The sequence below is a fragment of the Salmo trutta genome, chromosome 40 (genome assembly GCF_901001165.1).
Source record: "Salmo trutta chromosome 40, fSalTru1.1, whole genome shotgun sequence".
Lineage (NCBI taxonomy): Eukaryota > Metazoa > Chordata > Actinopteri > Salmoniformes > Salmonidae > Salmo > Salmo trutta.
Genome location: NC_042996.1, coordinates 21,348,975 through 21,376,519, shown reverse-complemented (window position 1 = coordinate 21,376,519; position 27,545 = coordinate 21,348,975). Strand labels below are relative to the sequence as shown.

At 42.9% G+C, this 27,545-nt stretch overlaps 2 protein-coding genes and 12 non-coding genes across 16 annotated transcripts in view; 8 read left to right on the top strand and 6 right to left on the bottom strand.

Moving 5' to 3' along the window:
- Positions 1–987: 987 nt before the first annotated feature.
- Positions 988–7,876, top strand: LOC115180079 (acyl-coenzyme A thioesterase 5). Of its 3 annotated transcripts, none has more exons than XM_029741984.1 (10): positions 988–1,082; positions 1,470–1,672; positions 4,166–4,265; positions 4,379–4,736; positions 4,952–5,071; positions 6,614–6,693; positions 6,829–6,922; positions 6,990–7,070; positions 7,153–7,294; positions 7,412–7,876. In XM_029741984.1, exons 2-10 carry the CDS (start codon positions 1,483–1,485, stop codon positions 7,540–7,542), a joined length of 1,296 nt encoding a protein of 431 aa, XP_029597844.1. In that variant the 5' UTR covers positions 988–1,082; positions 1,470–1,482; the 3' UTR covers positions 7,543–7,876. The 3 variants fall into 3 exon arrangements, with proteins under 3 accessions (XP_029597844.1, XP_029597843.1, XP_029597842.1); XM_029741983.1 differs by lacking the exon at positions 988–1,082 and adding an exon at positions 1,203–1,311; XM_029741982.1 differs by lacking the exon at positions 988–1,082 and adding an exon at positions 1,230–1,246.
- A 266-nt stretch (positions 7,877–8,142) lies between these two features.
- Positions 8,143–27,545, top strand: part of LOC115180075 (laminin subunit beta-1) — a 61,722-nt gene continuing 42,319 nt past the window's right edge. Inside the window, exons 1-4 of the mRNA XM_029741973.1 lie at positions 8,143–8,807; positions 9,037–9,239; positions 9,967–10,139; positions 14,335–14,473. Coding sequence (XP_029597833.1) covers positions 9,209–9,239; positions 9,967–10,139; positions 14,335–14,473 — 343 coding nt within the window. The 5' untranslated portion in view covers positions 8,143–8,807; positions 9,037–9,208. The remainder of the gene's footprint in view (positions 8,808–9,036; positions 9,240–9,966; positions 10,140–14,334; positions 14,474–27,545) is intronic.
- trnaw-cca (transfer RNA tryptophan (anticodon CCA)) lies at positions 19,261–19,332 on the bottom strand. The gene has a single exon. It is a non-coding gene; the product is annotated as a tRNA-Trp (tRNA).
- On the top strand, positions 19,500–19,572 carry trnak-cuu (transfer RNA lysine (anticodon CUU)). Its single transcript has one exon. It is a non-coding gene; the product is annotated as a tRNA-Lys (tRNA).
- Positions 20,738–20,809, bottom strand: trnaw-cca (transfer RNA tryptophan (anticodon CCA)). Its single transcript has one exon. It is a non-coding gene; the product is annotated as a tRNA-Trp (tRNA).
- On the top strand, positions 20,977–21,049 carry trnak-cuu (transfer RNA lysine (anticodon CUU)). Its single transcript has one exon. It is a non-coding gene; the product is annotated as a tRNA-Lys (tRNA).
- On the bottom strand, positions 22,214–22,285 carry trnaw-cca (transfer RNA tryptophan (anticodon CCA)). Its single transcript has one exon. It is a non-coding gene; the product is annotated as a tRNA-Trp (tRNA).
- Positions 22,453–22,525, top strand: trnak-cuu (transfer RNA lysine (anticodon CUU)). Its single transcript has one exon. It is a non-coding gene; the product is annotated as a tRNA-Lys (tRNA).
- trnaw-cca (transfer RNA tryptophan (anticodon CCA)) lies at positions 23,691–23,762 on the bottom strand. Its single transcript has one exon. It is a non-coding gene; the product is annotated as a tRNA-Trp (tRNA).
- trnak-cuu (transfer RNA lysine (anticodon CUU)) lies at positions 23,930–24,002 on the top strand. Its single transcript has one exon. It is a non-coding gene; the product is annotated as a tRNA-Lys (tRNA).
- trnaw-cca (transfer RNA tryptophan (anticodon CCA)) lies at positions 25,167–25,238 on the bottom strand. The gene has a single exon. It is a non-coding gene; the product is annotated as a tRNA-Trp (tRNA).
- On the top strand, positions 25,406–25,478 carry trnak-cuu (transfer RNA lysine (anticodon CUU)). The gene has a single exon. It is a non-coding gene; the product is annotated as a tRNA-Lys (tRNA).
- trnaw-cca (transfer RNA tryptophan (anticodon CCA)) lies at positions 26,645–26,716 on the bottom strand. The gene has a single exon. It is a non-coding gene; the product is annotated as a tRNA-Trp (tRNA).
- trnak-cuu (transfer RNA lysine (anticodon CUU)) lies at positions 26,884–26,956 on the top strand. Its single transcript has one exon. It is a non-coding gene; the product is annotated as a tRNA-Lys (tRNA).

Here is a 27,545-nt window from a genome sequence, read left to right as displayed (position 1 = left end):
ACTTACAGTTGACCATGGCAGCTCTATCAGGGCAGAAATTTGATGAACTGACTTGTTGGAAAGGTGGCATCCTATGACAGTGCCACGTTGAAATTCACTAAGCTCTTCAATAAGGCCATTCTACTGACAATGTTTGTCTATAGAGATTGCATAGCTGTGTGCTTGATTTTATACACCTGTCAGCAACGGGTGTGGCTGAAATACCTCTTCAAATTAGTGAATTTGGGTGTCTCTGGAAGCAACGTCAGCACAAGAACTGTTCGTCGGGAGCTTCATGAAATGGTTTCTATGGTCGAGCAGCCACACACAAGCCTAAGATCACCATGCGCAATGGCTGGAGTGGTGTAAAGAGTGGCGTAAAGCTCGCCACCATTTGACTCTGGAGCAGTGGAAACGCATTCTCTGGAGTGATGAATCATGCATGGTGGAGGAGGAATAACGGTTTGGGGCTGTTTCTGGTTTGGGCTAGGCCCCTTAGTTCTAGTGAAGGGAAATCTTAAAGCTACAGCATTCAATGACATTCTCTGGGATGCATCTTGACAAACTTAGATTAAAATAGTTGGTTAGGGTGCTCATTCACACTGATTTTATGAGATCATCAGCAATCAGGAACAACTCATGATCATTCAGTATATGTAATAAACATGGAATTGGATAAGTGCTTTCCTTATCACCAGTCACTTTAAGAGCAGTTTTCCCCCAGTGCTGTGCATAGCCTATATTGTATACAGACCGCTGGCGATTTGCATAGATTTGTATAAATTTGGGAAAGTTTATATTTTTCACCTCCCATCACCCAAATGTTCCCTGCCCTCTCTGCTTTCCTTCCATTGAAATTAATGGGAAGCGGTGTGTCACCTCGTGTGCTAGTGTATCATGAGGGTAGACTTTGAGGTTAATTATACTTTTATATTACGTGAGGGACTTTTTTTATGAAAATGTCCGAAATTACGAGACCCGGAAGTACCGTTTTAGTGTTGCTGACTGGCGCTGATTAAGCAGACCCTCTTATCAAACAGTGCTTTAACACCTTCATTGTGTGGATTTCATCAACGTAGCCTACGTTGTTTTTAACCGGTGAAGTAACAGTCCTTTGAGAAAAATCTTGCTGCCTTTATGAGGGTGATTCATGCACAGGCCTACAGTTCACCGCTATGGGTTTCTAGTTGCTGTAACTTCGTGAGCATTGCCGCACGGACTTGTACTTTCCTGCACGAGTAAACTTGTCTACTCGCACCAGAATTATGTAACTATACAGAGCGGTTTTCTATGTCAGCATGTCTCTGACTTGTCATTGTTGAATAACTCCGTGTAAGTAAATGTGGACACGAAGTTTGAAGCGAATGGGACTCGTAGCCAACTTGTTCTGTCGCCAACCAGTTTTCACAGGTTAAAGCCAGGACAAATGGAATGTTAATCCCACCATCTTTACCAGTGTTCGGTTGTTTCTGTCTTGTCTTTTTCTACAGGTGTTTGTCCACCATGGTTGGGACTTTCCCGCTTCTGTCAGTGCAGCCAACACGGGGGCTCGTGGATGAGAAGATCCAGGTAGTTGTGAGGAATTTACCTCCAGCTCTCTCAGTGACGCTACATTCCCTTCATTGCTCTGAGGATAAGGACCTTTGGGAGGCGTTCGGCCATTACACCAGCGACGGCCAAGGCACGGTGACGGGTAAGGTTTGTGACCGCCGACCGGGCTTACAGACCGTGTTCTTGGATGTAGCCATGGCCTAACTTCTGTATGCAATCCTATATATACTCTTGTTTAATTCAATTACACGTTGTCCCGGTGGTCGCCAATAAGATCAGCATGCGCTGAAACATGAGATGCTGGCGGTTGGCCAATGTTTTTGCCTGCTAGTTTGCCCTCTATTTCTATGAAGTTAGTACAATATCACTGTACAACACAGCAAACCTAGAGTAAAGGATAGCAAAATAGATGTTATTAAAACCAATATGGTTGTTGTGAAGGTCATGCAGTGGACCTGTAGTCACAAGTAGATCATTGTTTAAATGCAACACACTTTGAAATGCGTGACCAACGAACACACCCAAGCACATTAATGCCAAGTTAAAAAAACTACTGGGAACTTTGATATTGGAATTATTCGACTTCAGCGTGTTCAAGGCAAGTGGGATGAGCTCCGACTAGGACAAACCGTTTTAAACTGTCAATCAACTTGGAATTCCAAGTCGGGAACTCAGCCTCTTTCTAAAGCTTTGACTTTCATACCATAAGTTCACTGACATCATTATTTGACCTTGTTTTTTTTCTTCTCAGAGTTCCCAGTTGTTTTGAAAACACCATTCAGTGTGTTTGAGATTTATTTAAAATTTTTTCATTCAACCATTCTTCTTTACTGACTTGCTTAGTTAAATCAATTCTTATTTACAATGACGGCCTACAAAACCTGGATGACGCTGGGCCAATTGTGCTCTGCCCTATGGGATCCCAATCGCAGTGGGTTGTGACGCAGCCAGGAATCAAACCAGGGTGTCTGTAGTGACGCCTCTAGCACTGAGATGCAGAGTGCCTTAGACCGCTGCGCCATTCGGGAGCCCCAGTCCACAGACAACTGACTAGCCGTCGACCGATTAATCGGCATGGACGATTTTAAAGTTTTCATAACAATTGGTAATCAGCATTTTTGGACACCGATTACATTGCAATCCACGAGGAGACTGCGTGGCAGGCTGACCACCTGTTACTTGAGTGCAGCATCAAAAGGACCATGTGGCTGCAAGGAGCCAAGGTAAGTTGCTAGCTAGCATTAAACTAATCTTATATAAAAAAAAAACTATCTTCACAATCACTAGTTAACCTAGTAATATCATCAACCATGTAGTTAACTAGTGATTTTGAAGATATCTTATGAAAAAAACTATCTTCACAATCACTAGTTAACTACATGGTTGATGATATTACTGGGTTAACTACATGGTTGATGATATTACTAGATTAACTAGCTTGCCCTGCCTTGCATATAATCAATGCGGTGCCTGTTAATTTATCATTGAATCACAGCCTACTTCAACTTCGCCAAACAGGTGATTTAACAAAAGCACATTTGTGAAAAAGGCACAATCGTTGCACAAATCTACCTAACCGCAAACATCAATACCTTTCTTAAAATCAATACACAGAAGTATATATATTTTTTTAAACATGCAATATTAACTAGGGAAATTCTGTCACTTCTCTTGCGTTCAGTCTAAGCAGCGTCAGGGTATATGCAGCAGTTTGGGCTGCCTGGCTCGTTGTGAACTGTGTGAAGACCGTTAGGTTGTGCAATGTAACAGCAATATTTAGACTTAAGGTTGCCACCAGTTCGATAAATTACAGAACGGTTCCGTATTTCACTGAAAGAATAAATGTTTTGTTTTCGAAATGATAGTTTCCGGATTTGACATATTAATGACCTAAGGTTTGTATTTCTGTGTGTTTCTTATATTATAATTAAGTCTATGATTTGATAGAGCAGTCTGACTGAGCGGTGGTAAGCATTCATTCAAACAGCACTTTACTGCGTTTGCCAGCAGCTCTTAGCAACGCTTGAAGCACAGCGCTGTTGACTTCAAGCCTATCAACTCCTGAGATTAGGTTGGCAATAATGAAGTGCCTATAAGAACATCCAATAGGCAAAGCTATATGAAATACAAAATGGTATAGAGAGAAATAGTAGACGTGTTATAATTCCTATAAAAACTACAACCTAAAACTTCTTAACCGGGAATATTGAAGACTCATGTTAAAAGGAACCACCAGCTTTCATATGTTCTGAGCAAGGCACTTAAACGTTAGCTTTATTACATGGCACATATTGCACTTTAAGTTCTCCAACACTGTTTTTGCGTTATTTAAACCAAATTGAACATGTTTTATTATTTATTTGAGACTAAATAGATTTTTTTTTAATGTATTATTAAGTTAAAATAAATGTTCTTTCAGTATTGTTGTAATTGTCATTATTACAAATATATAAAATCGGCAGATTAATCGGTATCGGCTTTTTTGGTATCAGTGTTAAAAAAAAGGATAATCGGTCTACAACTGACATCTGAAAAAACGATCTCAGAGTAGAAAAAATGTGTTTTGAATGGTCATCCATCTCTGAAGTCCAAGTCAAGAACTCGAGCCTCTTTCTCTTTTTTGTTGTTGATGTAGTTGCTAAGGATGCCAGTCTTGGAGGTACATATGAAGGAACAGAGCCCATGGGTCTACTGTGGAGCATGCAGCCTGTTCCAGGCAGTCGGACAGGCCTCAGGTAACACACCAATGCAATTCAATATTTGGGGTCAATTTTACATAGGAAAAACTGATCATTTAGGATGACCAGGCCCGGCTGGACAAGTCAAATAAACTCTCTCTGTCTCTCAGGTTGAGAAAGATGGATGTCCTCACTCCTATGGTGGTACACATCTCTGTGTACAGTGGGCACATGACTGAGGGCTTCAGCAAGCAGTCTCCGCTAGCGACCGTTGTTACAGAACGATGGTACATGGCACCTGGTGTGTGCAGAATTGACATCAGGGAACATGGAGTCCGAGGGACCCTCTTTTTACCCCCAGGTCCTGGACCCTTCCCTGGGGTGTTGGATATGTGGGGAGGGGGTGGGGGGCTGGTGGAGTACCGCTCCTGCCTCCTGGCGTCACACGGTTTTGTTTCCATGGCGCTAGAGTACCTTTCCCATGACAAGAACAGATCCTCAGACATCGAATCAAAAACTTACTTTGAGGTGATTCTCATACTGTGTGTGTGCCTACAAGCGTGTGCATGTCTTAATGTTCAGAAATGGCCCTGAGAGGGCAGAGTCCTGCTGTAACCATTTACCCAGGCTCACTGTTATATTATATCACTTCACATTATATTACATCACATTGCATCTGCTACATTGGCTCCTACATTGTATCCTTATCACTTGAACTTGAGCTCTATCTCTCTGTTATGTAGAAAGCGTTCAGGATTGTGCAGGAGCACCCCCTGGTGATGAAGGACAGAGTTGCTCTGTTTGGTCTCTCCTTTGGGGTGTCAGTCTCCCTCAACTTGGCAGCCTACTCCAAAGTCATCAGCGTGAGTCTCCCTCCCACTCCTCTTTTTCCTCCAGATTGGAGCTGTATGTACAGTGCCTTCAAAGTATTCAGACATCTTGACTTTTTCCACATTTTGTTACATGACAGCGTTATTCTAAAATTGTTCAAATAAAATACTCAACAATCTACACACAATACCCCATAATGACAGTGAAAATTTTTTTTATTTTACTATTTTTTAAAAAACATTTTTGCTAATTTATAAAAAATATTCAACAGAAATACCTAAGTATTCAGATCATTTGCTATGATACTCAAAATTGAGCACAGGTGCATCCTTTTTCCATTGATCATCCTTGATGTTTCTACAACTTCATTGGAGTCCACCTGTGGTAAATTCAATTGATTGGACATGATTTGGAAAAGCACACACCTGTCTATATAAGGTCCAACAGTTGACAGTGCATGTCAGAGCAAAAACTAATCCATGAGGTCGAAGGAATTGTCCGTAGAGCTTCGAGACAGGATTGTGTCGAGGCACAGATCTGGGGAAGGTTACCAAAAAAAAGTCTGCCGCATTTGAAGGTCCCCAAGAACACATTGGCCTCGTCATTTTTAAATGGAAGCAGTTTGGAGCCACCAAGACTCTTCCTAGAGCTGGCTGCCCGGCCAAACTGAGCAATCGGGGGAGAAGGGCCTTGGTCAGGGAGGTGACCAAGAACTCGATCGTCACTCTGACAGAGCTCCAGAGTTCCTATGTGGAGATGGGAGAACCTTCCAGAAGGACAACCTCCACCAATCAGGCCTTTATGGTACAGTGGCCAGATGGAAACCACTCCTTAGTAAAAGGCACATGACAGCCCGCTTGGAGTTTGCCAAAAGGCACCTAAAGACTCTCAGACCATGAGAAACAAGATTCTCTGGTCTGAAAACCTGATCCAGAGCGCTCAGGACCTCCGACTGGGGCGATGGTTTACCTTCCAACAGGACAACGACCCTAAACACAGTCAAGACAACTCAGGAGTGGCTTCGGGACAAGTCTCTTAATGTCCTTGAGTGGCCCAGCCAGAGCCCGGACTTGAACCTGGTCGAACATCTCTGGAGAGACCTGCAAATAGCTGTGCAGCGACGCTCCCCAGCCAACCTGACAGAGCTTAAGAGGATCTGCAGAGAAGAATGGGAGAAACTCCCCAAATACAGGTGTGTCAAGCTTGTAGCATCATACCCAACAAGACACAAGGCTGTAATCGCTGCCCAAGGTGCTTCAACAGAGTACTGAGTAAAGGGTCTGAATACTTATGTAAAAGTTATTTTTTTTTATATACATTGGCAAACATTTCTAAACCTGTTTTTGATTTATAATTTGGGGTTGATGTTTGTAGATTCATGAGGGAAAAAAAAAAAAAAAAAAATTGGAACAAGGCGGTGACCTAACAAAATGTGGAAAAAGTCAAGGGGTCTGAATACTTTCCAAAAGGCACTGTATATAGTGTGAATTCAGATTCAGAAATGTTTATTGTCCCAACACTGACCATGTGTATGAGTTTGTTTAGTGTGTAACAATAAATACTGTTTATTCCAGCCCAGGTGCTGTGTGTGTATCAGTGGGAGTCACGTCTACCCAGCCAAGTCCATCTCCGATGTGATTATGAAGATTTCTGAGTGAGTGACAACCACCATTTATGAATGAAAAATAAACACATTTGTTTGAATAGAAGCTGTCAAGTACCGTAATTATGAAGCTTCTGACATACAGTTCAAATGAAGAAATATAGACTAAAACAATTTTATTGCCAGGCATGGGTATAAGACCCGATTTGATGAAGAGGGCCGTGTGGTCTGGAGAGACATCATTCTGCCCATCCCAACCGACCTTGGAGAGAAAGTGGATGTAAGTCAACACACACAAACACACACACACAGTGGCTTTGTTTACTCATTGCCTTGTCTTCTGACAGATGGGGAGGATAAAGTGTCCATTGATGTTGGTCGTCGGGGAGGATGATCAGAACTGGGCCACAGTGGAGTCTGCCAAGGACGTGAGTACACACAAACATGATTACAACCTTCCTATGAAATCAATAATTGAGATTGATGCTGAATGTGACCTCTGACCTGCAGATAGCCCAGATGATGCTTGCAGCGGGTAAAAAGCACCTACTGACCATTCTACAATACCATGATGCTGGACACCTCATTGAGCCGCCCTACACACCCCACTTCAGAGCCAGCAACTTCATAGTACCTCAAACACGACAGAAAGGCACTGTACACACACACACACAAAGCTCACACCTAATAGTATACACACCTGAACTAAGATATATGTATAACCAATTCTTTACTCACAAATTAACTAATGATTGTGTGTGTGTTGCAGTGATCATGTTGTGGGGAGGGTACCCCAAGCAGCATGCCGATGCTCAGGAAGACTGTTGGGAAAAGAGCCTTAGCTTCCTACGGCAACACCTGTACCCCAGCCCTGACTCTGCCCCTAAGGCCAAGCTGTGATGTCACACCCGAGGAGCATCAAGGACCTAGTATGATTGACTAAGCTATAACTTTATATAATATTTTATGTTAATGTATTTAATTTGTGACATGACTGAATGCTTGAATGAGAAAGTAATCAGACCAGTGGACACAGCTGTACAACATAAATTGAGGGCTGATGAGGAGTGTCCACAGTAGTGGGTCGGAGTCTCTCATTCACTGAACTGTTCAATAGTGTTAACACCTGTGCCTGAAACCTAACTGCCATAGTACACAGATGATTGATTCTATTTTTTGATTCATTAGGAAATGTGTTGTCTATGATGTTTATAATAAATCAGAGGAGTATGAACAATATGTTGTTATTGAGAGCATGAGAGAGCTATTTAGTATGCTTCTTGCAGTTCTTCAATATTCCACACGGGGGTGCTGTATGCACATAGCATGTATAGTTGTGGTCAATTGGTGAGTCTTGGCTGTATTCCAAATGTCTCAAGAGTAGGCGTGTTGATCTTGTATAAGGATCCCCCCATCCATTTAAAGTTATTATGATCTGAAAGCCAGAACTGATCCTAGATCAGCACTCCTGCGATGTTTCATACATGGGTTGCAGTCTATACCAGGGTTTCCAAAACTCTGCCCTGGGTGCATGTTTTGGTTTTTGACCGAGCACTACACAGCTGATTCAAATAACCAACTCATCGAGCTTAAATGATTTGAATCAGCTGTGTAGTGCTAGGGTAAAGACCAAATGTGCACCCAGGTGGGACCCCCGACTGAGTTTGGGAAATCCTGGTCTAAATTTTAAAATAAACCCCATTTGAACTTGATGAATAGGGTGTTTTTATAAAATGAATAAACACATCTTGATTTTACCATTAAAAATTCAGCCACAATCCAGGCAAATTATTTCAGCACTGAGGAGGGAATCATCTTTAACTTTCAGTGTTCAGGGAGATGCGGTGTCATTTTTCCTGAGGGGTAACTATGGGCCCCTGTCTCTTTGCCATAACTGTGTCCAACTCAAGGACAAGCATGTCCAGGGTTTAGCCCAATAGGGGATTGAATCTGACAGAATAGTATTTTTCAGCTATCACCCATCTGTGCCCAACTGCTAAATAAACACTCCACTAGAAACACAGAAAATGGCCCCTGTGTGTGTCCCTCTGCCCGACAGAGACGGATGTGGAATTCTGTGTTTGACATGGTAAAGTACCCAACTCTCCTTCTGAGGTCTGTCAGAAGAACAGTGAAGTTGATCGTGTGAAACACGGCAAGTAAAGGTATGTGCAGCATGGCATTCCAGAACTACACCTGTCTGTGACCTACAGACCGACTGATATGTTCTTATGATCTCAGTAGCCTTAACAAGCATACTGACCACAACTTAGATTTTGACAACGCACCTAGAGCAGTCTATTGACTTATCTAGAGATTAAAAGTAAAGTAATTTACTTTTACTATTTAACCAAAGAAAGTCCTGGCTGAATGTGGTGCTCTTATCTTCGTTAGCACGCTGCGCTGCATACCCAGCCAGGAGGGTTGGGACTCGGGAGCGCGTAGGATGTATTGTTGGGGGCTCGCCAGGACCTCCTAGAACAGAGACACACACTCACGCACACAACTGCTTCAGGACTTGCCGACAACAACCCGAGGGATAATTATCCATGTTTAATACTCGAAAATGTTGATATTGCACATCGCATCACTTTTGAGTAAGTATTGTTTTTACATGGAAATGTTTCGTTTTTTTTCCTACTGCGCAGGTAGCTAGCTAAAGTATTCTCAATGCATTTCAGGAGTAGCCTAAAGCCAACTATTGGCTTAAGAGGAAAAGTAAAATGTGAAGAGATCCAATAGAGGATTTTATTTTCTGTTGCCTTCAAAGTCGAATTCCAATGTTACTTTTCACTGTCACTTATTCAGGACCATGGGGACCTTTACTGAGGAACTGTAAGCCATTATTTAAGCATCTAAAATGTGTTCAACCGTTTATACATGTCAGATGTCTCAGTCCACTATGCTTGTTTAAATATGTTTTGGGCACATTGTTTTCAACTACCTATCGTTTACAGAAGCTGTTTTGTACAGTCAATAACTGTTTCCCACAGTCGCTGTTGTTCCCGAACATAACAGCCTGTTTTCATAAACAGTACCGCCACAGGGATCGATTGGAAAGCGAGTCCATGTGATTTCAATTGGAAGCCTATCTTGTGACCGTTATGTTTTTATACCCAGTGATTCATTAGACTAAAGGGAGCCTGTGATATCAATGGAGAGACACGCCTCTTAATTCTAAAATAAAAATATTTGTACCGATTTTTAACTGTGGGAGAGTTTAGTTATATAGCATAATAGTTGCATGGAGAGTTATACTCCAGACATGTTTTGCTCGCCCGTGCAGCAGCATCAGCTACACTCAACGCTGTTTCTGTCCGGCAGCCCTCTGGTGGCGGTCCTTTGCGCAGCTGCCTGAGTTTGGGGATGTGTGCACTGAGGGGAGCTGCTACCCCGCCACCGGGGACCTTCTGATCGGCCGTGCGCACCAGCTCACCGCCTCCTCCACCTGCGGCATTGAGAAGCCTGAACGCTTTTGCATTGTTGGTCACCTGGAGGTAAGACACCTCACACCAGGGGCACAGATAGGTGTACTACACCTAGACAGGGTGGGCATAAGCAGTTGCTTAGGGTCCCCAGCCGCTAGGGGCCAGACATAAGCGGTTGCTTAGGGTCCCCAGCCGCTAGGGGCCGACATAAGCGGTTGCTTAGGGTCCCCAGCCGCTAGGGGCCGACATAAACGGTTGCTTATTTATGAACTCAGTCTGGCTCTCAACTGTTGAGTTTGAATAGTAGAATACACAAGGTTCAATTTCAAAATTTGGTTGTGCATCAGAAGTTTTAACTGACAGTCACTCAATTAGCCCCTTTCAGCAAACATTTTTTAGATTGGTAAATTAGTCTAGCCAGCTAATTAAACTTGTAGTAGGGGAGAGCTGGGATGAAAGTAACGCACCCATTTTCTCAGATAACACAGAAGCTAGAATGAAGTAGTGAAGTCAGCACGTTCCTAATGCGGAGGACGAGCTCCCTGCAAAACAACTGCCCAGTCCAACCATGTTTCCCTTAGTTATATATAAAAAACGTTTTTTTTTTTTTTGCGCGACGTAAGTAAAAACATGGACCTGGACGTTTTTTGGGGGGGTTGTATGGTGGTTTAAGGTTCCACATGTCATTTTCTTAACCCATCTATTGACTAAATCCCAGCAGACTGTAGGTTTCAAGTATCATGCTAGATAGTCTTGGGTGTTATAGCAGAGATGGTGTGACGAAAGTAACACAATGTTAGCTGATGACCTGGAATAAAATAAAACGTTTAAGCACAGGCCATTGTCTCCTCTAGTTCATATTGCTTTTATAATGTTTGCAAAATATCAACACGCGACTGAAGGTTTGAAAATGATATATGACATCATTAGCGTTATGCCTTAATCGATTGAATTGTAGGATCAGCTTCTCATGTAAGCATTTATCGACAGGTTAGTGGATACAAATATATATCTTTATGATTCTGGGGGTCAATTACCTTGTGTCAAGCCATGGAAATGGGATTAGCATGATGAGTTTACCGTTTGTGAAGAGAATAAAAACATTTATTCTATCAAGACATGAGGAATGCGCATGGCAAGGACAGCTGGAGCACACCTGATTGGTAGGGCTATGCATGAATAGTCATTGAAAATGGTGAAAACATCTCCTACTACGTCCCCATTAAAGTGAGATGAGAAAATTATGGTTAACGTACAATGCATTCAGAAAGTATTCAGACCCCTTGACCTTTTCCACATTTTGTTACGTTACAGCCTTATTCTAAAATGGATTAAAAAAAATGTTTTCCCTCATCAGTCTACACACAATACCCCATTATAACAAAGCGAAAACAGGTTTGTAGAAATTTTGCATAAAAAAACCCCAAACAAAACAGAAATATCTTATTTACATAAGTATTCAGACCCTTTGCTATGAGACTTGAAATTGAGCTCAGGTGCATCCTGTTTCCATTGATCATTTAAAAATATATATATATTTTACCTTTATTTAACTAGGCAAGTCAGTTAAGAACAAATTCTTATTTTCAATGACGGCCTAGGAACAGTCATCCTTGATGTTTCTACAACTTCATTGCAGTCCACCTGTGGTAAATTCTATTGATTGGACATGAAGGCACACACCTGTCTATATAAGGTCCCACAGTTGACAGTGCATGTCAGAACAATAACCATGCCATGAGGTCGAAGGAATTGCATTTTGAGGAGGCACAGATCTGGGGAAGGGTACCAAAACATTTCTACATGGAAGAAGTTTGGAACCACCAAGACTTTTCCTAGAGCCGGCCACCCGGGCCAAACTGAGCAATCGAGGGAGAAGAGCCTTGGTCAGGGAGGTGACCAAGAACTTGATGGTCACTCTGACAAAGCTCCAGAGTTCCTCTGTGGAGATGGGAGAACCTTCCAGGAGGACAACCATCTCTCTGCAGCACTCCACCAATCAGGCCTTTATGGTAGAGTGGCCAGAAGGCAGTCACTCCAGCTTGGAGTTTGCCGAAAGGAATCTAAAGGACTCTTAGACCATGAGAAACAAGATTCTCTGGTCTGATGAAACCAAGATTGAGCTCTTTGGCCTGAATGACAAGCGTCACGTCTGGAAGAAACCTGGCACCATCCTTACGTTGAAGCATGGTGGTGGCAGCATCATGCTGTGGGGATGTTTTTCAGCGGCAGGGAATGGGAGACTAGTCAGGATCGAGGGAAAGATGAACGGAGCAAAGAACAGAGATCCTTGATTAGAACCTGCTCCAGAGCGCTCAGGACCTCAGACTTGGGCGAAGGTTCACCTTCCAACAGGACAACGACCCTAAACACACAGCCAAGACAACGCAGGAGTGGCTTCGGGACAAGTCTCTTAATGTCCTTGAGTGGCCCAGCCAGAGCCCGGACTTGAACCTGATCAAACATCTCTGGAGAGACCTGAAAATAGCTGTGCAGCGACACTCCCCATCCAACCTAACAGAACTTAAGAGGATCTGCAGAGAAGAATGGGAGAAACTCCCCAAATACAGGTGTGCCAAGCCTGTAGCGTCATACCCAAGAAGACTCAAGGTTGTAATCACTGCCAAAGGTGCTACAACAAAGTACTGAGGAAAGGGTCTGAATATTTATGTAAATGTGATATTTCCATTTTATTTGGAATAAATTTGCAAAAATTTCTAAAAACCTGTTTTTAGTTTGACATTATGGGGTATTGTGTGTAGATTGATGACAGAAAAAAACTACATTTTAATCCATTTTAGAATAAGGCTGTAACGTAACATTGTGGAAATAGTCAAGGGGTCTGAATACTTTTAGAATGCACTGTAGCTATTATGTGATCCATTTTAGTCTAATTATTATTGTAAGGCAAAATATTGTGGTTGCACAGCATTGCGATGTTGACGCATGGTTCATTTTCATACATTTCGAACCTATAGCATTAAATATTCAAATTGACACACACATGAAATTATGGCTGATGGTACATTTGTTGAAAGTAACGAGCATTACAAACCAGAAACATGGAAATAAGACCCATATTGTGCACTTCTCGCCCGCTGTTACTTCTGTTCCAAGGATGTGTTACTCCAGCCCCGCCGGCAGGTACAAAAGTAACATTGTGGTAGTTTTGTTCTCGGTCTATTTCATTTCAGGTCATTTAACCTAGAAATCAAGGCAAAGGGTGGCTACTTTGAAGAATCTCAAATATAAAATATATTTTGATTTGTTTAATCCTTTTTTTAGTTACTGTATGATTCCATATATGTTAGTTTTGATATCTTCACTATTATTATACAAGGTAGAAAATAGTAAAAATAAAAAAAAATCCTTGTAGGTGTGTCCAAACTTCTGACTGGCACTGTACATGATAAACACTTAATTGTGTTGCAAAAAAGAGTGTTGTAATGGTGTAGTACAGTGTAATGTTTGGGCAATTTGAGTGTACTAGAGAGACTCTATGGAATTGTGCTGCGTGGGAGTCTTGGCATTTCCCTCCACAATAAGCATTGTGTGCCACACAGTCACCGCCCTGTGTGCTTATAATGGGGAGAGAGCGTGATCGGGAGTATTCCGTTATTTCAGAATCCCCTCGGGGGTGAATGGCTGTGGAACAAGATGTGTATGTGAAGGGGGTGGTTATGGGCTGTGGAACGATTAACAAAACATTGGAACATTCTGGGATGAGTCATCGTAATGAGGAGGAGAATGGGCGATGAGGAGAAGAGCCCCCCTGAGGGTCTAGTGCCAAGTATTCTGGGAGCAGACTTTGCCTACAGGGGAGTGGGAGCTGGACCAGCAGTTGGTCACATTTCAACACAGTTAAAACTTGAGTGTGCAGATAGATTAGATAGCAACCGCTTGGATGAAATTAGAATGTTGTGAAAGTCAAACTGTGAGGTTGTGAAATCTTCACTCACACACATGTTGGGAAGATACAGTGCAGAGAGTAGGATGTGTGTGAGTGGAAGACAGAATCCAGAATCCGTGTGTGTAGGCCAAACCATCTGGAGAGCAGACAAACCTGCTGCTAAGAGGGGCAGTGAACCTATAGAGTAGAATAAACTATCTGCACTACAGGATATATATATACACACACACACACAGACAATGGTGATGACAGACTGAGTGGTAGCGTATGGACTCTTGCTCTATAATCAGAGGTGAATGATCATGTTCTTCACAGTACTGAGACATTCTCTCTCTCTCCTCCCTCTCTCTGTAGGAGGAGAAGAAGTGTTTTGTGTGTGACTCCAGGGAGATGTATGATGAGAGGCTGAACCACACGACCAGCCACAGCATCGAAAACTTGGTCACCACCTTTGCCCCCAACCGCCTCAAGACCTGGTGGCAGTCTGAGAATGGTGAGAATGTGTGTGTGGGTGGGTGTCTTGTGTGTGTGTGTGTGTGTGTGTGCGCAGGTTTTTGGTTTTACTAGTAAAATAAGGAACATTCAGACAAGTGCGGACATTTCGCCGGTCCCCACAAGGAAAAGCTTTTTTAGGCTTAGGCGTTAGGTTTAGGGTTACAATTAGGGTTAGGGTATGGACATCACGTTGAACACGGAACGAGGGAGAGCTTGGTTTGTTGCTTTGAACGTCTCTTAAAAAAGTGTTCTATTGAGAAAGTTTGGTTACTAGCTACCTTTTTGAATTTGGACCCCGCGACGAGGTTAGCCTCAGTTTCTGGGACCACTATATCTTTCCAGAGATCCTGCCAACCAAAAGTTTGAAGAGCTGCTTGGCATAGCGAGGTTTCCTTGACAGCTTGAACACAGTCCGCGATGCGGTTAGCCCTTGTGGCTGGGACTGCGGATTGTGGCTGTCTATATCCCCGGTGGTTGTTTCTGTTTAAATCTGCCCAGCGACCGGCCCCTGTCTGGAACTGCGTGGAGTACCAGCGTTAGCCTACATTGCTACCATGGCATCCAATGCCAAAGGTGGAAGGTATGGAGAGGACAGTGTTTCTCTATCACAGGTGAATGATCTTTTAAATGAACAAAAATGATTTTACAAGCAATTGTTAGAACAACAGGAAAATAGCTTCAAGAGCTTTGTCCAGATACTAATGGAGAGGTCCAGAAATGTAAGAACAGTTTGAAGTTCTCCCAGGGAGAGGTGTATGTCCTGAAAGAGACATGCAGCAAGATGATGACAAACTGTAAGTCCTCTCGAGATGACATTAGCATGAATCCTTATTAACAATGACTGGGAAAACAGACTATTTAGGGGGACAATCCAGGAGGAATACCATTGTTGTGGATGGCATACCAGAGTCTTCACATGAGAACTGGGCCAAGTCTGAGAAGAAAGTATGAAAAATTATCAGTGAAAAGCTGCAGATGGATAATACGGCGATTGAGGTGGAGCTCGCCCACAGGTCTGGAAGCATGTAACCAGCCCAGGTGACAGACCCAGGCCGATAGTGGTCGAGTTCCTGAGGTTTAAGGACAAGATGGCTGTTCTGGAGAGAGCCAAGAAATTTGAGGAATCTTCCTCAAAGAGGCGGGAAAATAACTTATCCCAGCTATGAAAGCTGCCAGAGAGCATGGGAACATTGCTTACATCTGCTACAACAGGCTCATTGTCCACCCTCCCTCCCAAAAGACTGGGAGGAATGAGAGAGCCAAGCCTCAGGACCAGTAGCTTCAGCCCAACATCGCACACACACACACTTATATAAATATATATATTTTTTTACTCAGATAAGCTACCAAGGAAATGGCTTAGAATAACCCATATTAATATACGCTGAGTTTACAAAACATTAGTAACACCTTCCTAATATTGAGTTGCACCACGTTTTCCCCTCAGAACAGCTTTAATTCGAGACTCTACACTGTGTTGAAAGCGTTCCACAGGGATGCTGGCCCGTGTTGACTCCAATGCTTCCCACAGTTGTGTCAAGTTGGCTGGATATCCTTTGGGTGGGGGACCATTCTTGACACACACAGGAAACTGTTGGGTGTGAAAAACTCAGTAGCGTTGCAGTTCTTGACACATTCAAATCGATGCGCTCGCACCTACTACCATACCCCATTCAAAGGCAATTCAATATTTTGTCTTGCCAATTCACCCTCTGAATGGCACACATACACAATCCATGTCTCAATTGTCTCAAGGCTTTTAAATCCTTCTTTAACCTGTCTCCTACCCTTCATCTACACTGATTTGAAGTGGATTTAACAAGTGACATCAATAAGGGATCATAGCCTTCACCTGGATTCACTTAGTCAGTCTGTCTTGGAAGGAGCAGGTGTTCCTAATGTTTTGTACACTCAGTAACTTGCTAACATCGGATAACATTCATATACTGGCCATCTCTGAAACTCACGTAGCTAATTCCTTAGATGATACAGCAGTAGCAATATAGGCATATACTGTAACTACGGAAAAGACGTGAATGCCTATCGGGGAGGTGTTGCTGTATACTTCACATTCAGAGACATATTCCATTAAAGCTTAGAGAAGATCTCATGTCAAATGTTGTGGTTGCATGTTCACCTGCCTCATCTAAAGCCTGTTCTTTTGGGGTGCTGCTATAGGCCACTAAGTGCTAACAGTCAGTATTTGGATAATATGTGTGCAATGCTTTATAATGTGTGTGATGTTAACAGAGGTCTATTTTCTGGGTGACCTGAACATTGACTGGTTAGCAACTAGCTGTCCTCTCAAGAGGAAGCTTCTAACTGTGACTAATGCCTGGTATATGACCCAGGTTATCGCTCAACTGTAACGTGTACGCTGGGACTTGGGAAGCAGGTACATGGGTGAATTTAATAATAAATAAACATGGAACAAAACAAGAAACAGGAGGTGCGTACGGACATGAAACAACAGAAACAGAATCAATATCACCTGAGGAAAAAACCAAGGGGAGTGACAGATATAGGGGAGATAATCAGGAAGGTGATGGAGTCCAGGTGAGTCTCATGAGGCGCAGGTGCACGTAATGATTGATGCCAGGTGTGCGTAATGATGGATCCCAGGCCCGGTGGTTAGTATACGACGTTGGGAGTCCAGTAAAGATCTGATGGAATAAACCGGACCCCATCTCGGATGTCCGGGGGAGTGGAGGGTTGTCGTGGGGACAGCATCAGCTAGGGGACCAGGAACCACCGGCCTGAGAATGGAGATATGAAAAGGTGAGATACGGTAGTCACTGGGAACCTGTAACCTATTCGTCACCTCGTTGACCCACCGGAGAACCTTGAACGGCCCCACAAACCAGGGTCTCAGCGTGAGCATCGCTCCACACTTCTATTGCGAGCCTGAACCACTCCTCAACCGCAGGAGCTTCTGTCTGGCCCGGGGTCCACAGAGCCAGGGCCGGCTGAAAACCCAGAACACACTGGAAGGGGGTCAACCTAGTGGAGGAGTGACGTAGCGAGTTCTGGGCGTACTCCGCCCATGGAAGGAGTCGAGCCCACTCTCCCTGCCGGTCCTGACAGTGACTCCTCAGGAACCTCCCCAGCTCCAGGTTCATCCTCTCCACCTGCCCGTTGGACTGAGGCCTATACCCGGAAGTGAGGCTGACCGTGACCCCGAGCTTCTCCATAAAGGCTCTCCATACCCGTGATGTGAATTGGGGGCCACAGTCGGAGACAATGTCCTCCGGAAGGCCATAATGCCGGAAGACCTGCTGGAATGGTGCCTCAGCGACCTGGAGAGCAAGACGCCTGTCTTTGAATCGACAATACATTACACACAGCTATTGTCAATGTACTCTCCTAACATAACCTAACTTTATGCTTTCCCCGTAAAACCTTTTTGAAATCGGACAACGTGGTTAGATTAAGGAGATGTTTATCTTTCAAAGGGTGTAAGTTAGTTGTATGTTTGAGAAATTTGAATTTTGACATTTATTTGGTTTCAAATTTGCCGCTCTTGAAATGCACCTGCTGTTGATAGGGTGCGCCACGGGTGGCACGCTAACGTCCCACATAGCCCCAAGAAGTTAATCTGAGGGTCCAGGGTTCAAGTCCCTGTTCGGGCGCTGCTTTAATGTTCACCTTCCTTCAGTAGGCAGTCTTTCAATACATGCATTCTGTCAGATTTAAAAATGGCTTTACTGCGAAAGCACACCATGTGATTATCTGAGGACAGCGCCCCGCATACAAACATTTTCCAACCAATTAGAGGAGTCACGAAAGTCAGAAATAGCGATCAAATTAATCACTTACCTTTGAAGATCTTCATCTGGTTGCAGTCACAAGAGTCCCAGCTACACAATACATTTTTGTTTTGTTCGATAAAGTCCCTCTTTATATCCAAAAAACTCAGTTTTGTTGGCGCGTTGTGATCAGTAATCCACTGGCTCAAAGGCGGTCAAAACACGCAGACGAATACGTCCGAATAGTACCGGTAAAGTTTGTTGAAACATGTCAAACGATTTTTATAATTAATCCTCACGTTGTCAATTGTCTAAATACTCAATAATATTTCAACCGGACAATAGCGTATTCAATAGAAAGGAAAAACAACGAAGGGTGCGCACTTGGTCATGTGCGCAAACCAGCACTGCATGCTTCCTCAGTCCACTGACAGAAGGTCTCATTCTTCTTCATTTTTCAGAAAACAAGCCTTAAACAATGTCTAAAGACTGTTGACATCTAGTGGAAGCCATAGGAACTGCAATCTGGGTCCTAACCCATTAGAAACTCAATAGGCATTCAATTGAAAACTTCCCACATCAAAAAAAAAAACCCACTTCCCGGATGGATTTTCCTCAGATTTTCACCTGCCATATCAGTTCTGTTATACTCACAGACATCATTTCAACGGTTTTGGAAACTTTAGAGTGTGATCTATCCAAATCTACCAATTCTATGCATATCCTAGCTTCTGGGGCTGAGTAACAGTCAGTTAACTTTGGGCACGCTTTTCATCCAGACGTCGAAATACTTCCCCCAAGCCATAAGAAGTTAAAATCCGTGTTCAAAGACTTATTTAAGTCTGTCAATCAATCACACAGCATCATCTGATCTGGGAATTTGCAATGTGCCAAGCTTTTATGAGAGACAATTGTCATCGAAAGCAGCAATGGTTTGGTTGTTTTCGTTCGAGATTTGTACTGTAAGCCACATTGGTACTTGTGCTGATTCAATGACTTCGCTGTTTAAAGAAGTTAGAGATTGCACACATAAAAACCCTGACCACGACGTGATTTGAACACGCAACCTTCTGATCTGGAGTCAGACGCGCTACCGTTGCGCCACGAGGTCTTGGACAAATTGTATCTTTGGAGGGGATGCCTAGTTCAGATTTCGTTGACTGTATCATTTGGAATGGAGGCCTGGTTCTCTGGGGAAATGTTCCATCTGACAATGCCCCCTCGTGAGCACGTGCCTCTGCCCGGCAGGTTAGGTGTATGAAAATAAGTAAATTCAGAGCCCGAATAGCTCAGTCGGTAGAGCATCAGACTCTTAATCTGAGGGTCCAGGGTTCAAGTCCCTGTTTGGGTGCTGCTTTAATGTTCACCTTCCTTCAGTAGGCAGTCTTTCAATACTTGCATTCTGTCAGATTTAAAAATGGCTTTACTGCGAAAGCACACCATGTGAATATCTGAGGACAGCGCCCCGCTTCCAAAAGCATACAAAAACTTTCCAACCAATTAGAGGAGTCACGAAAGTCAGAAATAGCGATCAAATTAATCACTTACCTTTGAAGATCTTCATCTGGTTGCAGTCACAAGAGTCCCAGCTACACAATATATTTTTGTTTTGTTCCATAAAGTCCCTCTTTATATCCCAAAAACTCAGTATTGTTGGCGCGTTGTGATCAGTAATCCACTGGCTCAAAGGCGGTCAAAACACGCAGACGAATACGTCCGAATAGTACCGGTAAAGTTTGTTGAAACATGTCAAACGATTTTTATAATTAATCCTCACGTTGTCAATTGTCTAAATACTCGATAATATTTCAACCGGACAATAGCGTATTCAATAGAAAGGAAAAACAACGAAGGGTGCGCACTTGGTCATGTGCGCAAACCAGCACTGCATGCTTCCTCAGTCCACTGACAGAAGGTCTCATTCTTCTTCATTTTTCAGAAAACAAGCCTTAAACAATGTCTAAAGACTGTTGACATCTAGTGGAAGCCATAGGAACTGCAATCTGGGTCCTAACCCATTAGAAACTCAATAGGCATTCAATTGAAAACTTCCCACATCAAAAAAAAAATCCACTTCCCGGATGGATTTTCCTCAGATTTTCACCTGCCATATCAGTTCTGTTATACTCACAGACATCATTTCAACGGTTTTGGAAACTTTAGAGTGTGATCTATCCAAATCTACCAATTCTATGCATATCCTAGCTTCTGGGCCTGAGTAACAGTCAGTTAACTTTGGGCACGCTTTTCATCCAGACGTCGAAATACTTCCCCCAAGCCATAAGAAGTTAAAATCCGTGTTCAAAGACTTATTTAAGTCTGTCAATCAATCACACAGCATCATCTGATCTGGGAATTTGCAATGTGCCAAGCTTTTATGAGAGACAATTGTCATCGAAAGCAGCAATGGTTTGGTTGTTTTCGTTCGAGATTTGTACTGTAAGCCACATTGGTACTTGTGCTGATTCAATGACTTCGCTGTTTAAAGAAGTTAGAGATTGCACACATAAAAACCCTGACCACGACGTGATTTGAACACGCAACCTTCTGATCTGGAGTCAGACGCGCTACCGTTGCGCCACGAGGTCTTGGACAAATTGTATCTTTGGAGGGGATGCCTAGTTCAGATTTCGTTGACTGTATCATTTGGAATGGAGGCCTGGTTCTCTGGGGAAATGTTCCATCTGACAATGCCCCCTCGTCAGCACGTGCCTCTGCCCGACAGGTTAGGTGTATGAAAATACATCAATTCAGAGCCCGAATAGCTCAGTCGGTAGAGCATCAGACTCTTAATCTGAGGGTCCAGGGTTCAAGTCCCTGTTCGGGCGCTGCTTTAATGTTCACCTTCCTTCAGTAGACAGTCTTTCAATACTTGCATTCTGTCAGATTTAAAAATGGCTTTACTGCGAAAGCACACCATGTGAATATCTGAGGACAGCGCCCCGCTTCCAAAAGCATACAAACATTTTCCAACCAATTAGAGGAGTCACGAAAGTCAGAAATAGCGATCAAATTAATCACTTACCTTTGAAGATCTTCATCTGGTTGCAGTCACAAGAGTCCCAGCTACACAATATATTTTTGTTTTGTTCCATAAAGTCCCTCTTTATATCCCAAAAACTCAGTATTGTTGGCGCGTTGTGATCAGTAATCCACTGGCTCAAAGGCGGTCAAAACACGCAGACGAATACGTCCGAATAGTACCGGTAAAGTTTGTTGAAACATGTCAAACGATTTTTATAATTAATCCTCACGTTGTCAATTGTCTAAATACTCGATAATATTTCAACCGGACAATAGCGTATTCAATAGAAAGGAAAAACAACGAAGGGTGCGCACTTGGTCATGTGCGCAAACCAGCACTGCATGCTTCCTCAGTCCACTGACAGAAGGTCTCATTCTTCTTCATTTTTCAGAAAACAAGCCTTAAACAATGTCTAAAGACTGTTGACATCTAGTGGAAGCCATAGGAACTGCAATCTGGGTCCTAACCCATTAGAAACTCAATAGGCATTCAATTGAAAACTTCCCACAACAAAAAAAAAACCACTTCCCGGATGGATTTTCCTCAGATTTTCACCTGCCATATCAGTTCTGTTATACTCACAGACATCATTTCAACGGTTTTGGAAACTTTAGAGTGTGATCCATCCAAATCTACCAATTCTATGCATATCCTAGCTTCTGGGCCTGAGTAACAGTCAGTTAACTTTGGGCACGCTTTTCATCCAGACGTCGAAATACTTCCCCCAAGCCATAAGAAGTTAAAATCTGTGTTCAAAGACTTATTTAAGTCTGTCAATCAATCACACAGCATCATCTGATCTGGGAATTTGCAATGTGCCAAGCTTTTATGAGAGACAATTGTCATCGAAAGCAGCAATGGTTTGGTTGTTTTCGTTCGAGATTTGTACTGTAAGCCACATTGGTACTTGTGCTGATTCAATGACTTCGCTGTTTAAAGAAGTTAGAGATTGCACACATAAAAACCCTGACCACGACGTGATTTGAACACGCAACCTTCTGATCTGGAGTCAGACGCGCTACCGTTGCGCCACGAGGTCTTGGACAAATTGTATCTTTGGAGGGGATGCCTAGTTCAGATTTCGTTGACTGTATCATTTGGAATGGAGGCCTGGTTCTCTGGGGAAATGTTCCATCTGACAATGCCCCCTCGTCAGCACGTGCCTCTGCCCGACAGGTTAGGTGTATGAAAATACATCAATTCAGAGCCCGAATAGCTCAGTCGGTAGAGCATCAGACTCTTAATCTGAGGGTCCAGGGTTCAAGTCCCTGTTCGGGCGCTGCTTTAATGTTCACCTTCCTTCAGTAGACAGTCTTTCAATACTTGCATTCTGTCAGATTTAAAAATGGCTTTACTGCGAAAGCACACCATGTGAATATCTGAGGACAGCGCCCCGCTTCCAAAAGCATACAAACATTTTCCAACCAATTAGAGGAGTCACGAAAGTCAGAAATAGCGATCAAATTAATCACTTACCTTTGAAGATCTTCATCTGGTTGCAGTCACAAGAGTCCCAGCTACACAATATATTTTTGTTTTGTTCCATAAAGTCCCTCTTTATATCCCAAAAACTCAGTATTGTTGGCGCGTTGTGATCAGTAATCCACTGGCTCAAAGGCGGTCAAAACACGCAGACGAATACGTCCGAATAGTACCGGTAAAGTTTGTTGAAACATGTCAAACGATTTTTATAATTAATCCTCACGTTGTCAATTGTCTAAATACTCGATAATATTTCAACCGGACAATAGCGTATTCAATAGAAAGGAAAAACAACGAAGGGTGCGCACTTGGTCATGTGCGCAAACCAGCACTGCATGCTTCCTCAGTCCACTGACAGAAGGTCTCATTCTTCTTCATTTTTCAGAAAACAAGCCTTAAACAATGTCTAAAGACTGTTGACATCTAGTGGAAGCCATAGGAACTGCAATCTGGGTCCTAACCCATTAGAAACTCAATAGGCATTCAATTGAAAACTTCCCACATCAAAAAAAAATCCCACTTCCCGGATGGATTTTCCTCAGATTTTCACCTGCCATATCAGTTCTGTTATACTCACAGACATCATTTCAACGGTTTTGGAAACTTTAGAGTGTGATCTATCCAAATCTACCAATTCTATGCATATCCTAGCTTCTGGGCCTGAGTAACAGTCAGTTAACTTTGGGCACGCTTTTCATCCAGACGTCGAAATACTTCCCCCAAGCCATAAGAAGTTAAAATCCGTGTTCAAAGACTTATTTAAGTCTGTCAATCAATCACACAGCATCATCTGATCTGGGAATTTGCAATGTGCCAAGCTTTTATGAGAGACAATTGTCATCGAAAGCAGCAATGGTTTGGTTGTTTTCGTTCGAGATTTGTACTGTAAGCCACATTGGTACTTGTGCTGATTCAATGACTTCGCTGTTTAAAGAAGTTAGAGATTGCACACATAAAAACCCTGACCACGACGTGATTTGAACACGCAACCTTCTGATCTGGAGTCAGACGCGCTACCGTTGCGCCACGAGGTCTTGGACAAATTGTATCTTTGGAGGGGATGCCTAGTTCAGATTTCGTTGACTGTATCATTTGGAATGGAGGCCTGGTTCTCTGGGGAAATGTTCCATCTGACAATGCCCCCTCGTCAGCACGTGCCTCTGCCCGACAGGTTAGGTGTATGAAAATACATCAATTCAGAGCCCGAATAGCTCAGTCGGTAGAGCATCAGACTCTTAATCTGAGGGTCCAGGGTTCAAGTCCCTGTTCGGGCGCTGCTTTAATGTTCACCTTCCTTCAGTAGACAGTCTTTCAATACTTGCATTCTGTCAGATTTAAAAATGGCTTTACTGCGAAAGCACACCATGTGAATATCTGAGGACAGCGCCCCGCTTCCAAAAGCATACAAACATTTTCCAACCAATTAGAGGAGTCACGAAAGTCAGAAATAGCGATCAAATTAATCACTTACCTTTGAAGATCTTCATCTGGTTGCAGTCACAAGAGTCCCAGCTACACAATATATTTTTGTTTTGTTCCATAAAGTCCCTCTTTATATCCCAAAAACTCAGTATTGTTGGCGCGTTGTGATCAGTAATCCACTGGCTCAAAGGCGGTCAAAACACGCAGACGAATACGTCCGAATAGTACCGGTAAAGTTTGTTGAAACATGTCAAACGATTTTTATAATTAATCCTCACGTTGTCAATTGTCTAAATACTCGATAATATTTCAACCGGACAATAGCGTATTCAATAGAAAGGAAAAACAACGAAGGGTGCGCACTTGGTCATGTGCGCAAACCAGCACTGCATGCTTCCTCAGTCCACTGACAGAAGGTCTCATTCTTCTTCATTTTTCAGAAAACAAGCCTTAAACAATGTCTAAAGACTGTTGACATCTAGTGGAAGCCATAGGAACTGCAATCTGGGTCCTAACCCATTAGAAACTCAATAGGCATTCAATTGAAAACTTCCCACAACAAAAAAAAAACCACTTCCCGGATGGATTTTCCTCAGATTTTCACCTGCCATATCAGTTCTGTTATACTCACAGACATCATTTCAACGGTTTTGGAAACTTTAGAGTGTGATCTATCCAAATCTACCAATTCTATGCATATCCTAGCTTCTGGGCCTGAGTAACAGTCAGTTAACTTTGGGCACGCTTTTCATCCAGACGTCGAAATACTTCCCCCAAGCCATAAGAAGTTAAAATCCGTGTTCAAAGACTTATTTAAGTCTGTCAATCAATCACACAGCATCATCTGATCTGGGAATTTGCAATGTGCCAAGCTTTTATGAGAGACAATTGTCATCGAAAGCAGCAATGGTTTGGTTGTTTTCGTTCGAGATTTGTACTGTAAGCCACATTGGTACTTGTGCTGATTCAATGACTTCGCTGTTTAAAGAAGTTAGAGATTGCACACATAAAAACCCTGACCACGACGTGATTTGAACACGCAACCTTCTGATCTGGAGTCAGACGCGCTACCGTTGCGCCACGAGGTCTTGGACAAATTGTATCTTTGGAGGGGATGCCTAGTTCAGATTTCGTTGACTGTATCATTTGGAATGGAGGCCTGGTTCTCTGGGGAAATGTTCCATCTGACAATGCCCCCTCGTCAGCACGTGCCTCTGCCCGACAGGTTAGGTGTATGAAAATACATCAATTCAGAGCCCGAATAGCTCAGTCGGTAGAGCATCAGACTCTTAATCTGAGGGTCCAGGGTTCAAGTCCCTGTTCGGGCGCTGCTTTAATGTTCACCTTCCTTCAGTAGGACAGTCTTTCAATACTTGCATTCTGTCAGATTTAAAAATGGCTTTACTGCGAAAGCACACCATGTGAATATCTGAGGACAGCGCCCCGCTTCCAAAAGCATACAAACATTTTCCAACCAATTAGAGGAGTCACGAAAGTCAGAAATAGCGATCAAATTAATCACTTACCTTTGAAGATCTTCATCTGGTTGCAGTCACAAGAGTCCCAGCTACACAATATATTTTTGTTTTGTTCCATAAAGTCCCTCTTTATATCCCAAAAACTCAGTATTGTTGGCGCGTTGTGATCAGTAATCCACTGGCTCAAAGGCGGTCAAAACACGCAGACGAATACGTCCGAATAGTACCGGTAAAGTTTGTTGAAACATGTCAAACGATTTTTATAATTAATCCTCACGTTGTCAATTGTCTAAATACTCGATAATATTTCAACCGGACAATAGCGTATTCAATAGAAAGGAAAAACAACGAAGGGTGCGCACTTGGTCATGTGCGCAAACCAGCACTGCATGCTTCCTCAGTCCACTGACAGAAGGTCTCATTCTTCTTCATTTTTCAGAAAACAAGCCTTAAACAATGTCTAAAGACTGTTGACATCTAGTGGAAGCCATAGGAACTGCAATCTGGGTCCTAACCCATTAGAAACTCAATAGGCATTCAATTGAAAACTTCCCACATCAAAAAAAAAATCCACTTCCCGGATGGATTTTCCTCAGATTTTCACCTGCCATATCAGTTCTGTTATACTCACAGACATCATTTCAACGGTTTTGGAAACTTTAGAGTGTGATCTATCCAAATCTACCAATTCTATGCATATCCTAGCTTCTGGGCCTGAGTAACAGTCAGTTAACTTTGGGCACGCTTTTCATCCAGACGTCGAAATACTTCCCCCAAGCCATAAGAAGTTAAAATCCGTGTTCAAAGACTTATTTAAGTCTGTCAATCAATCACACAGCATCATCTGATCTGGGAATTTGCAATGTGCCAAGCTTTTATGAGAGACAATTGTCATCGAAAGCAGCAATGGTTTGGTTGTTTTCGTTCGAGATTTGTACTGTAAGCCACATTGGTACTTGTGCTGATTCAATGACTTCGCTGTTTAAAGAAGTTAGAGATTGCACACATAAAAACCCTGACCACGACGTGATTTGAACACGCAACCTTCTGATCTGGAGTCAGACGCGCTACCGTTGCGCCACGAGGTCTTGGACAAATTGTATCTTTGGAGGGGATGCCTAGTTCAGATTTCGTTGACTGTATCATTTGGAATGGAGGCCTGGTTCTCTGGGGAAATGTTCCATCTGACAATGCCCCCTCGTCAGCACGTGCCTCTGCCCGACAGGTTAGGTGTATGAAAATACATCAATTCAGAGCCCGAATAGCTCAGTCGGTAGAGCATCAGACTCTTAATCTGAGGGTCCAGGGTTCAAGTCCCTGTTCGGGCGCTGCTTTAATGTTCACCTTCCTTCAGTAGACAGTCTTTCAATACTTGCATTCTGTCAGATTTAAAAATGGCTTTACTGCGAAAGCACACCATGTGAATATCTGAGGACAGCGCCCCGCTTCCAAAAGCATACAAACATTCTCCAACCAATTAGAGGAGTCACGAAAGTCAGAAATAGCGATCAAATTAATCACTTACCTTTGAAGATCTTCATCTGGTTGCAGTCACAAGAGTCCCAGCTACACAATATATTTTTGTTTTGTTCCATAAAGTCCCTCTTTATATCCCAAAAACTCAGTATTGTTGGCGCGTTGTGATCAGTAATCCACTGGCTCAAAGGCGGTCAAAACACGCAGACGAATACGTCCGAATAGTACCGGTAAAGTTTGTTGAAACATGTCAAACGATTTTTATAATTAATCCTCACGTTGTCAATTGTCTAAATACTCGATAATATTTCAACCGGACAATAGCGTATTCAATAGAAAGGAAAAACAACGAAGGGTGCGCACTTGGTCATGTGCGCAAACCAGCACTGCATGCTTCCTCAGTCCACTGACAGAAGGTCTCATTCTTCTTCATTTTTCAGA